The 12,508-nt window shown below is 37.7% G+C and overlaps 1 protein-coding gene across 1 annotated transcript; it reads right to left on the reverse strand.

The window, feature by feature from the left end:
- Nucleotides 1-242: 242 nt before the first annotated feature.
- LOC127625151 (LIM/homeobox protein Lhx5) lies at nt 243-12,452 on the reverse strand. Its single transcript, XM_052100246.1, has 5 exons — nt 12,280-12,452; nt 9,899-10,122; nt 8,041-8,318; nt 3,356-3,521; nt 243-753 (listed from the first exon to the last, which is right to left on the reverse strand). The coding sequence occupies exons 1-5, from the start codon at nt 12,450-12,452 to the stop codon at nt 389-391; spliced, it is 1,206 nt and encodes a 401-aa protein (XP_051956206.1). The 3' UTR covers nt 243-388.
- Nucleotides 12,453-12,508: the final 56 nt, after the last annotated feature.

The raw sequence follows: 12,508 nt of genomic DNA on the forward strand, positions 1-12,508 counted from the left end.
CAAAAAAAAAAACATTGGACAGACATTTGAGCTATTGTTGATTATGACACACTCATATTTAACTTAGGAAACCATAAAAATGGAGTTAAACCATTGTGGTTGGTCATATGACCACTGACAATACACATCCTTTGACAGTAGAAACTAAACTAAGACAGAGGGTGGTATTTGATGTCTTTTTGCCTCTTGGTTTGTGAAGAGTCCTCTGTCCAAATATTCGGTTGAGTGCCAAGACCAGCCAATAAGCCCTGCCTCAGTAACCTGTAGCACTGAGGTGATAACTCTGATAGAGGAAGGTTTGGGTAGACCGTTAAGGGTGAAGAGCCCCTGTTTGTCCATAGTCCATGGCCTTATCCCAGACCACCGCTCATGTCCAGAATTCCCGTCCCTACCAAACTGTGTTCTCCCCCATCTCTTGACCAGGATGGGACATGGGGCCACTGTAACTGGTGTTGTTGGCCAGGGGGAAGGGTGGACTAGGACCCCCCGCGTAGCCGCCCTCCCCCTGTGAATTGGGATGGAGTGGTCCAGTCATGCCTGGTTCAGGGCTGGGGGTGTCTGCGTGGGAAATCATGTCCGTGAACCTTTGGTTGTCTGAGGGGTGGTGACCAGGGACCGGGCCACCCTCCAGGGCTCCTGTACCCGTGCTTAAGAGGTAAGGGGACTCGGCTGGAGACTGTGCCTGTGAGGAAGGGGGTCCATGAGGAAAGAAGTCATAGTTGACCACTGGTCCGTAGTAGTCACCCTGGTATTCTGTAGAAGACATGAAAATAATGAGTCCAATTAGAAAATGCTTCCTTAAATCGTTGTGAATTGTTAACCCTTAAATGCCTGGCTGTTTCGCCAAACATTACATACATTGGGTCTTTAGCGACCCAACACATACACTCACTTGATCACTTTATTAGGGGCACCTGTATACCTACTAATTCACGCAATTATCAAATTATTATCTCAGTTATAGTGCCCCCTAGCATCACAAATGGATGACATTTTTGCATGTGAAGTAAGAATGTTCTCTTGTCCATGTGTTTTAAGTTTTGTTAAGTTTGAATTTTTTGCTCACAAGATACAGGCCAATTAGTGATTACAGGCAACACCCAAAAACATATTCGCTTATATCTTCCAAACGAATTATCGAATCAATATTATTTTAATACATATATGTGAGGAGGGTCTGTAGATGGTGTATACAAAATGTTTGTGCGAATCAAGCCTAGGACAAGTTCGAAAAATGTGTTTTTTCAAACAAATGGTTGGAAAGTTTTCATGCGAAAATTTAAATCCATGTGACCATATCATTTGGGGGCACTGAAGGATTTGGAGAAACTACGACAAATTATTCTAGCCCATTCCTTTCCACAGTTATTAGAAAAAACACGAAATAGCTTATTATAGCGCTACCATTTGGCCGATTCTCACAAAATGTTATATACAGCTTCAAGTAGAGACCCTTGTGTATAAGTTTCATGACCATCGGCCATTCAAGTTATAAGGTGCTGAAGTCTGATTGGCTGCTGGTGACCATTTAGTTTTATAATGATCAATGAATCAAAGTGCGTTCAACTGAAGGAATTGTTTCGCTAATATCTTTGGAACATATATCGACATTATTTTGATAGTTTTTTGTCAGGAGGGTCTGTAGATGATGTATACAAATTTTCATGCAAATTGGACAAACTACCTAGGAGGAGTTCGAAAAGGTATGTTTTGCCAAAAATTCAAAATGGCAGAAATATTTTATAGATGGAAATTAAATCGGAGATAAACGTTTCGTAGGGCTTGACTCAAGAAATCGGAGGAAATTGAGTTTTTATTCTAGCCCTTATGGTTCCAGAGTTATTCGTGATAACGGATAATAAGTTCTTATAATAGCACCATCTAGTGTCATATGGAGGTGTGTGTGTGTGTGTGTATGCATGAGTAGCGGTGCGCATTTGGAACCACCCTGCCAAGTTTGGGATCTCTACGACTTGTGGTCTCTGACACGGACATTTTAAGGCAGAAAAAGAAGAAGAAAATCCTAACAAATACAATTGGGTTTCAGCACCTTCTGTGATTGGCCCCTAAATATGATTTATAGAAGCACAAAAGCATATTACATAATGACCCAAAGCACTTTTGCTTACTAAGCAATTACAATTTTTTAAAAATATATTTTTGATATAGTTACACTACTTAGAAAAGAAAGCTTGAGGAATACTAAAGAGGTGGGGGAATAAGAAACGGTGAGGTAAACGGGGTGGAATGAGGTCCTGAGAAACTAAAGACCCAAAGTATGCATTAAAGGGCTCAACCTGTTGTTTTCTCTTTTTAGCTGTTCAGCACATGGCTCATCACCACAATCATAATTCGATTAACTCATTAGGTTTTGTTATGTTTATTTCATGCCCAAATAAAAAATAAATTTCACTATCCCACACAATGAGTCAGAATAATTTAGCTGTGACCAAGTGATTTACAGAAGTAGTGTAAGACAAAATTGAAAAGGAAAATGTGCTAATTAATTTAGGAAATCACAGAGCTTTAATAAAGGGGACAAAAGAGGATCAAAATAGATTTAGGAATAGTGTAAATGAGTAAAGAAAGACACGTGTGCAATGACACACATACTATACATTTTTCTGAAACATCCATCCTCTCTCTCACATACCTCTTTGAGTTGGCCTATATAATTAGTGCTACAGAAAGTCATTAACTGTTCTCCAAATTCCATTATTTTTTTCCGCAGTTGTGATACTTTAATGTGGTAATCAATCATCAAAAGACAATTTACTATAAAGAAACACCACTTGCTCATGAGGTGATAGATAGTCAAATCATCAATGTCAGACTTTCAGGAATTAGTTCGTCCATCTACGTGCAAACATCAGATTTTGCTTCTGAAATATAGGTTATTCGATAATGATATGGTATTGGGAATATCTGGGAAAAACGTGGATTTTAAATTCCAATTTCTAAAACGGTTGTTGCCCTTATACTGATTGCATTTTTATGTTCTCCATTGACCTCTTCAGGATCCTCTGTTGTACTTTTCATTTTTACAAGTTACTCTGATTTTTTAGGAGACAACAGAGAACTAGATGGATAGAAAATACAGCCTTTAGAATTCTGCTTTAAAGTTACAATGGGTGACAAAGTGTCTTAATACAGAGAAAGAGTGTGCATTTGTGTGCGTGTGTAAGGGTGCAGGGAGTCTTTGTGCTTTCAAGGTTAGAGGAAAGCCCTGAAGTTAATGTGAAGGTGTGCATGGAAAGATGATGTTACTGTGCATAAATGTGCGCTTTGAGAGAAAGAACATTCTTTGTGTGTGTAAGGAGAATCAGAGAGTGGGGGAAAACATCTGTTTATATACCTCCATAGTAACTGTATCCTCCAGGGCCCAGGATGTCAGGGTCTTCTAGCCTTCCTCCGAGTGGCCTCATTCTGCGGGGTCCCCTGAAGAAAGCGTGCCTTCGGGCACCAAGGGCACTGAGCTGCTTCATCCTTCGCTCTTTAGACCGTCGATTTTGAAACCATACCTGCAAGGAGAAGCAACAATTAGGATGTCTGTAATTACCATGCAGATCAATGTGTTAAGCATCTGTGATTTACTACACTTTGGCCAACTTCGCAGAGAAAACAGTTTTCAACATTGTATAAAAACAATTCTGAGATTGTAGATTGCCTAATTAAACCATCTAGAAGAGCTAAACAAGATCATGTTTGCTGCCATCATGACTCGTCTTTTGTTGACGTCAAAGCTTAAAGTTGTTTGAGCCTTTGCAGAAGGAGATTTAATACGATTTTATTGTTTATTTATCAGAAGGCCCACAGAAAGTTTAAAAACTAGGAGGCATTTACTGTTAGCACTCTCATATCAACAATTATTTTATATATTTACTGGTATTGGCTACACATTCTTAAAGGAATAGTTCACCCAAAAATGACCACCTACTGGTTGGGGCTGGTCAAAGGTGGAGAATTTATTATATATTAAAAAAGGACTTAAATATTGATCTGTTTCTCACCCACACCTATAATATCGCTTCTGAAGATATAGATTTAACCACTGGAGTCTTCTGGATAAATTTAATGCTACCTTTATGTGCTTTTAAGAGCTTCAGAATGTTTGTACCCATTCACTTGCAATGTATGGACCTACATAGCTGAGATATTCTTCTAAAAATCTTTGTTTGTGTTCAGCAGAAGAAAGTCATAGAACTCTGGTTTGGCATGAGGGTGAGTAAATGATGAGAGAAATTTCATTTTTGGGGGAACTATACCTTTAAATGAAATAAGGACATTCGAAACAGTAAATTGACACTCAGATGTCACTGTTCATGTGTAATGTTTCCATATTGTTTTTGGAGCATTGTAATGTAATGAATAACCACGATCAGAGATATGAATTATATACCCTTTATCCTCACTACACCAACGTAATGACCATGAAGATTTAGCATCAAAACAACATATTGTTCGACTTCTAAAGAAATAAGCTGTAATGCAGAACAGGCTATATTGCAGACAAATAGGATAAACACGAAAACAGCAGAACAGCAACAGTTATAAAACTATTAATGAAGAGAAATGACACATAATTGATAAGTTGAAGCTCTTTAAATTAGTCAGACTTTAAAGTTTTATCTTGAGCTACAGAGCTCAATGATATTGCAAATGCTGCCCAAGATATATATTCCTGCAAAAATGAATATGCTGTGATGATAATCGTTTGTGTGCATGCATGCACACAATTTCTGATCTACCGCAGTGCAGACAGGTATCGTTTGATCACAACACCAGCAACTCATTACAAATTGAACTGATATAGAAGTGTGACTGATGCAATATCAAACTCATCACTGTCGAACATTGTTTCAATCTTCGACAGTGACCAAGGCAATTTGGCATACCACTGTGCCACAGAAACTCTAATCTAACCATTTAGTCAAAAGAATAACTGCGTGCTTCAACAAACACCATGAGGGGTGTTTTCACACTGTTGTCATATAAACTGCTTGCACAGGAACACAGAAAAAATAAATGAAAATAACATAAAGAGACATTGTTATGCATAATGGTAAAATGTAACACGTTCAGGCCCGAATCTGAATTGCCACTGCATAATATATGCTAACAACAGTTACTCTGCTAAGCGAGAGAGACTATAGTGAGAGTGTGTTTGAGAGACAAAACATATTCTCTAACTAAAACCACTTAAGCATTCCTCTCCATGCTCAGCAAAGGCAACACCTGCTTATTGAGAACAATCGACTAACTGTTTGGTACATTTTTATGGAAATGTTTTGCCTCCTCCTGAGTGAGCGTTGCTTAGGGATTACACACACATGCTGCTAAACCGGCATGGCTCCGGAGGACTCCCCGCACAGAGCGCAATCCGCATTTAACACATGACAAATGAATGGGGACGCATGGCAAAGGCTGTCTCCATTTTGGCTCAGAAACAAAGCAGTGAGAGGGTTGTGATTTATTGATGATGACAGTGACAAGGGAAGATGAGCTACCAAGTCTGCTGTGTGCTTGTTTACACATAAACAATCAAATAAACAGGTGAATGAATAAATAAATTCAAAATGGAATGACCAGACTATGAGGATGTGGTATGTGCCCTTATGGTTATTGATAATGCATCAATGTTGTGGTTCTGCATTTTTTTGCAAAATCTGAAGATTCTCCAGTTATTTATTCATCATCTTCATTTTCAACTCATAATTATTTTTTTATTAAAATAACAGTAATAAGGATAAATTAAGCCTTTTTTCTGGACTAAATACTTTTAGTATGTTTAGAAAACTGATGGAAAACCCTCATTCTCACATAAGGTGTTGATCTGAAATCTGTATGGATTCAATGCAGGGCCAGAAGCTTTGCAGCCCCACTCGCGTCCTGGAGATGCTGCGCAACGGTTTAACCCATTAGTGTCGCACATGGACCATAACAACGTTCCGCCCATGTCTGGGAGGATACAGAGTTTCACCTCAGTAGACAAATCAAACCCTCAGACAGAAATCTCCAAACCCTCCCCCAAACTAACTGGATTCCACTCCTTACTTGACTCTTGTCAACCCTTTGCCAACCCTGGCAAAACAATCCTGGACACAGCCCTGATTCTATGGCATGGTTGTGTTTACTAACGTATACCACCTATCTTTCATAGGATTTTGCATATGCCCACCTGAAGTAATTGACACGTATGGCTGCCAGAACAATGAGTAGTCTTTTGACCCGGAACTTTTTCAATCTACTAACGTGATGCTGCAGCACCGTTGAGTCAATTGTGTGTGTGTGTGTATATATATATATATATATATATATATATATATATATATATATATATATATATATTATAAGTGTACAGAGGTTCTCTCTGAATGCGCACAGAGCTGTGGGAACGCAACTGATGGCACTGGCAAGACAGACAGTCAGACTAAGCTGCTCCACCAAGCTGATTTCAATTGATATTTCTAAATAGAAAAACAATTTCACTATACACAGGAAATCATAAAATAGTACACAAATAAAACCAATAACGATTTATTTTTATGTAGGCAATATATGTTAATACAAGATAACGTGTTAACTTGAAATTACTCTTTCAGAAATTCAAAGTATGCCCATCTCTTCAGAAACTACCACATATAGTTAAGTTCCACGTTGTCTGAGCAATTTATTAGCAGGATTTTTTATTACATTTAATGAGAACAGTTGATTCTAATTGATGCTGATGTTTTCATCTTAGCTACTTTTTGCCTTTTTTAATCAAGGCCTGGCTGCTACCTTATATAAATGATCTGATATTAACAATTTTAATGAACTGCTTCACTAGATTTACAACAAATAAGGGAATGCGCCAACATATACACTGATCAGCCACAGCATTAAAACCACCTGCTTAATATTGTGTAGGTCCCCCTCGTGCCGGCAAATCAGCGCCAACCCGCATCTCAAAATAGCATTCTGATATGATATTCTTCTCACCACAATTGTACAGAGTGGTTATCTGAGTTACCATAGACTTTGTCAGTTCTAACCAGTCTGGCCATTCTCTGTTGACCGCTCTGATCAACAAGCCATTTCTGTGCACAGAACTGCCCCTCACTGGATGTTGTTTGTTTTTGGCACCATTCTGAGTAAATTAAAGAGACTGTTGTGCGTGAAAATCCCAGGATATCAGCAGTTACAGAAATTCTTAAACCAGCCCGTCTGGCACCAACAATCATGCCACGGCAGACATCTCGGAGATCAAAATTGTTCCCCATTCTGATGATTGATGTGAACATTAAATAAAGCTTCTGACCCGTATCTGCATGATTTTATGCACTGCACTGCTGCCACATGACTAGCTGATTAGATAATTGCATGGATGAATGTTGGTGCCAGACGGGCTGGTTTGAGTATTTCTGTAACTGCTGATCTCCTGGGATTTTCACAACAGTCTCTTTAATTTACTCAGAATGGTGCCAAAAACAAACAACATCCAGGGGGCAGCAGTTTTGTGGGCGAAAATGATGGAGGTCAACAAAGAATGGTCAGACAGGTTTGAAACGACAATGTCTACGGTAACTCGGATAACCACTCTGTACAATAGTGGTGAGAAGATAGCATCTAAGAATACTATTCTGAGATGCGAGTTGGCATTGTTTTGGTGGCACTAAGGGGACATACACAATATTAGGCAGGTGGTTTTAATGTTGTGGCATATATATGGTGTAGTATGTTACACTACCAATGGGCGAACCAGTATAGGCTACATTTGATAAACCATGTATTTGCTAATAGAGTAAATGTCCAAATTAGTAGATTTTGAGTGTTAGTGTGAATTCACCAACACATGCACAGCATAACAAAAGAAGGCTTAAAAGGTTGACTACATGTCATAATATAATTATTATTATTATTTTTTTATAATTTAGAAACAAATGGATACATAGCTACATTAATTAGAAATAAATACATAAATAAAGACCTGATAAAACATTTCCAAAAAAAATGTATGCACAAATGAATTATAAATAAATATCCAGGTGTGTATCTTACCTGTATGACTCGCATGTTGAGGCCGGTCTCCTGCGCGAGTTGCTCGCGGATATGTCGCGTAGGTTTCGGCGTAGCCACGAACGCGGCTTTCAGCGTCTCCAGCTGTTTGGCCTTGATGGTGGTGCGTGGGCCCCTTCGCTTCGCGCACGAGTTCTGCTCCTCGTTTTCATTGTTGTTAGTGTCCTTATCTGATGATGTAGAATTGTCCGTCTCCTTCGTGTCGTCCTGAATCGGATCCGGGAGATCAGGTGATAAACTCCGGTCCGTACACGATGACACTGGAATGAATAAAAAATACATAAATAAATAATTGTATTATTAATAATAATAATAATAATAATAATAATAATAATATATTTATATAATATATTTTTTTAACAATGTTGAATAGCAATATATATATATATTTACACACAATGGGGGACTTAAAACGCACATTGCAAAACAAATGCAAAATTTAGCCCAATGTTTCTTCCACAATTAAACTATCCATGTAAAACTATACAACAAAATATATGCGTGTGCAATTATAGCCATATCAAAGTGCAACACGCTGCCCTCAAAGTATAAATATTGAGGCCCTTCACAAAATGTTCAATTATGACTCAAGCTGATTCGAATATCCAAAAAAGAGTAAACAAGCAGAGGTCTGACGTGAATCATAGCCTACGATCACTTCTGCAAAATATCGGAGGAATTAAGTCTGGATGTCTCTTGGGACAGGCTGCTGTGCTTGATAACAGCTTGTCATTGTCTGAGGAGCGGGGAAATACGACTACAGGCGTTTATCTGACACGAACGCATGAGCTGAGGAAAATGAGTTATGGACATTTCTCCAAAGATGGACACAACAACACCAAAACAGTGCTCAGCTGCAATGGAAAAAAGACTGACTGAAATTATATTCTCGGGCACATGGTTTATCGTAGCGTAAAATAATTTCAATCAGGCCTATACAATTTACAGGTTAACTTTTATTCTTATAGTCCTACATTTTGTTAAATATTGGGGATATTATTATGATTATTATTTTGTCATACAAACTCAAATAAATATACTACTCATTTATAAAAGCTATTAAAATCATAATCTGTATAAAACTGGCACGCCATCAATTTCAAAAGGATATGCGTGTTGTAGGCCCAGTGTCTCTTTAAAATAGCAGCCTATAGACGAAGCAATCAGTCGCTGTTAAATTCGTTAATTGGACAAGCGCTGACCCATGAGTGGAGGTGATAATGATGTCATTCGTGTGTTGGGAAACAAACAGCTTGTCCGTAGTTCTGAACACTAGTGGTCAATACATTATTGGGGACATAGCCAAAGTGAATGGTGAACCAACACTGAATTACTTTTTCTTTTCTTTTCTTTTTTTTATTTAATGTAGGCCTTTTCTTCCAATTGATTTTACATTTGAATACAGTGTAGGCTACACGGGCTCTCTAAAGTGTATATAGGCCTACATTTAAGAAAGCTACATAGAGCATATTAGCTAATTTAAACGAAGGCAATTTATAAGATGCCAAACAAACAAACAAACAAAATTTTTTATAAAGTGAAAATGTCAATTAGGCCCCAATTTTAATGCGATCGCGATTTTAACACAATTGTTAAAAAACGACGTGCACGCGCTCGCACTCAATTTATGCATTTTGAAGCTCTTGCGGAAAAACAATAAATAATAATAATAAAAAATAATAAATATATATATTATATATTATTCAATCTTATTAAAAAGCCCAACCTATGCGTTTTCACATATTAGCCAATTCAAATATCTATTTAGACTCCTTCAGAAATCAACCCCCCTCCCCAACACACACACAGAAATAGTCTATGCTCCAGTCACCTATCTCACCTGAGTTTAAATTGACCTCTTTGATAGCGCTCGCGCTCAGGAAGTCCTCTTTGCACACAAATTTGTTTTCGTCTATGACGTAGAGCTCCTCGCCCGTGGACAGCTTTTTGTTGCACACCATGCACGTGAAGCAGTTCAGATGGAACACCTTGCTGCGCGCTCTTCTCACGAGGTCGCTGGGCGAAATGCCCTGCAAACAGCCCGCACATTTCGTACCAAAACGCCTGAAGGGGACAGACAGGTGAAAATACAAACTGTATTTTAATAATATTATTAATAAAAAATATATAAAAAACGAATAAGCCCAACGGTAAACATAACAGTGAAAGAACAGTAAGAACAGGTCATGGAAAATAAATTCATTAGAAAATTAAGAAATGATCGTGTGAAGGCATACTAAGTAGTTAATATAGACAAAATTATCTTTAATAGACTTCCCATGAAACGTCTGTTTATAACGGGCATCTCATATTTCTATTCAGCATTTAAACAAACCATGCCGTCAACTCTAAATAATTATTTCTAAAGGAATTTGGCAATAGGCTCAAGATATTTGTATATAATGCGACACGCTGAAAATTGAAGTAATATTATGGGATTAGGCAGAATACAAAAGGTAAGGCGTTCAAAGCCTTATTCATGTTGTAAAGACAGATTATTACAATTAAATGATAATAATAATAATACATATTACTGTAGTTTCTTCAGTATGACAACGTAAGCTTGTAGTTGAAACGAAAACAGAACAAAACGAAGCAAAAAACAGGTATGTCTGTGCTTATTTACACATCGAAGAATATTTATCCTGATTTTATATATTAGCATATGTGGGATATTCATTTATTTATTAAGCCTATGAAATGAAAGATAATTTTCCAATACACTTTGCTCTCTCTCTCTCTCTCTCTCTCTCTCTCTCTCTCTCTCTCTCTCTCATATATATATATATGCTTTTATACTGAAAGAGGAGGCAGCAGTACATATAGAGGTCATACGGTGTGCTAAATTCATATTTCAATGACAATGAGACGGGAATGGCAAGGTATACAGGCCGGTCATGATTTTCAACTCCAAAGGGGGAGTGATGCACGTCAAGCGCACTCCCTTCTGTTTCTCCCCTCGGGTTTATTTTAACACTAATGTACTAAATCTTCCCCCATTTGTTATGGTATCGAGTCGCTCTCGCGCTTTTCAAATGCATCTCTCCCAGTGAAAGGCCATAACACTACTTACACAACAAATGGACGCATTACTGATGATTACTGATTCGCCCCACTAATGGCTCCACATTCAAGCTCAGAGTTGGATGGGCCCCATAGAACGTGATGGTCAAGGCCGTTTTGGATAACAATGGCATACATGAAAGCTTAAACACTGTATGACATTAAATAGCACAGTAACATGTAAACAAGAATAATATTTGACAGAACTAATTTTCCGATATTAAACATTTATAAAAGTAAATAAGCGGCCTATTCTGCCTGCAGTGTTACTTCAATATCTTAGCAACATAATTACAGATGTAACACAGGTGAGACTACGTTGTATTTAATATTTTTGATTATACAGATCTTATGCCGGGAGTAAAACGAAGATATATACCGAAAGATTGGGAAAAATATGAACACTTATTTTATGTTTGGGGATTTAACTTGCCCTGGTTGCAGAGAGCAGTATATATATATATATATATATATATATATATATATATATATATATATATATATATATATATATATATATATATATATGTGAATTTATATAGCAATAAATAGTCCTACATGAGAATATTTCTGAATTATTCACATATTCAATGAAAATACTTTAATTATTTTAGCTATTATATCTATCAATTTGTATGCCATGTGTTACAGAACTATGACATACACAAGTTAAAAGCTAAACACTATTTTCTAGAATTTTCTTTTATAGGCTACTCCTAGATTAATGTAAAAATAATTACAAACAGCAGCCTGTTGTGTTTCAGAAACCCAATGGCCAATCGTGGATCAAACGTCTAATTCCGTGGAATTGGCAAAATAATGTGTTTTCGAGAATAATAAACATTTTTCCCCACAATCATGTGTTCAAAAGGCCGCAAATGCTTCTAGAGGAATTCTCACACTGAAAGTGTGTGACTACAATAAGCAATGAATGGTCATCAATCAAAAGCTATTAATGAATGACGCGATGTTAGGGAGGATCAAAGGTTTAACAGTACATTACACATTTTTAGGCAGGTTAATCCACAAATTGAGATTTATCCACACAGAGGAAAACAAAGGTAGGAAATCCTACATGACGCATTCTTTACATGGGGATTAAAGTCCAGAAGTTTGACGAAGTGAGGCAGCCCAAATGCGTGCAGCTTCATATCTTACCTGAAAAAGTCAATTTTGCAATAGAGCTTTCCGTCCCTGGAGAAACATTTTTCAGTCAGGTTGCAGTTACACTCGCAGCACTGGACACACTTGGCGTGCCATGCGCGATCGAGAACATTTAAGAGAAACCGATCCAAAATGGGCCTCTCACACCCCGCGCAGTGAGCCATCATTCCGCCCTGGAGGGGACCGAGAGCTGACCTTCCCGAACGGGCGCTGCGCCTCGGAT

Source organism: Xyrauchen texanus, chromosome 31 (genome assembly GCF_025860055.1).
Source record: "Xyrauchen texanus isolate HMW12.3.18 chromosome 31, RBS_HiC_50CHRs, whole genome shotgun sequence".
Classification (NCBI taxonomy): Eukaryota; Metazoa; Chordata; class Actinopteri; order Cypriniformes; family Catostomidae; genus Xyrauchen; species Xyrauchen texanus.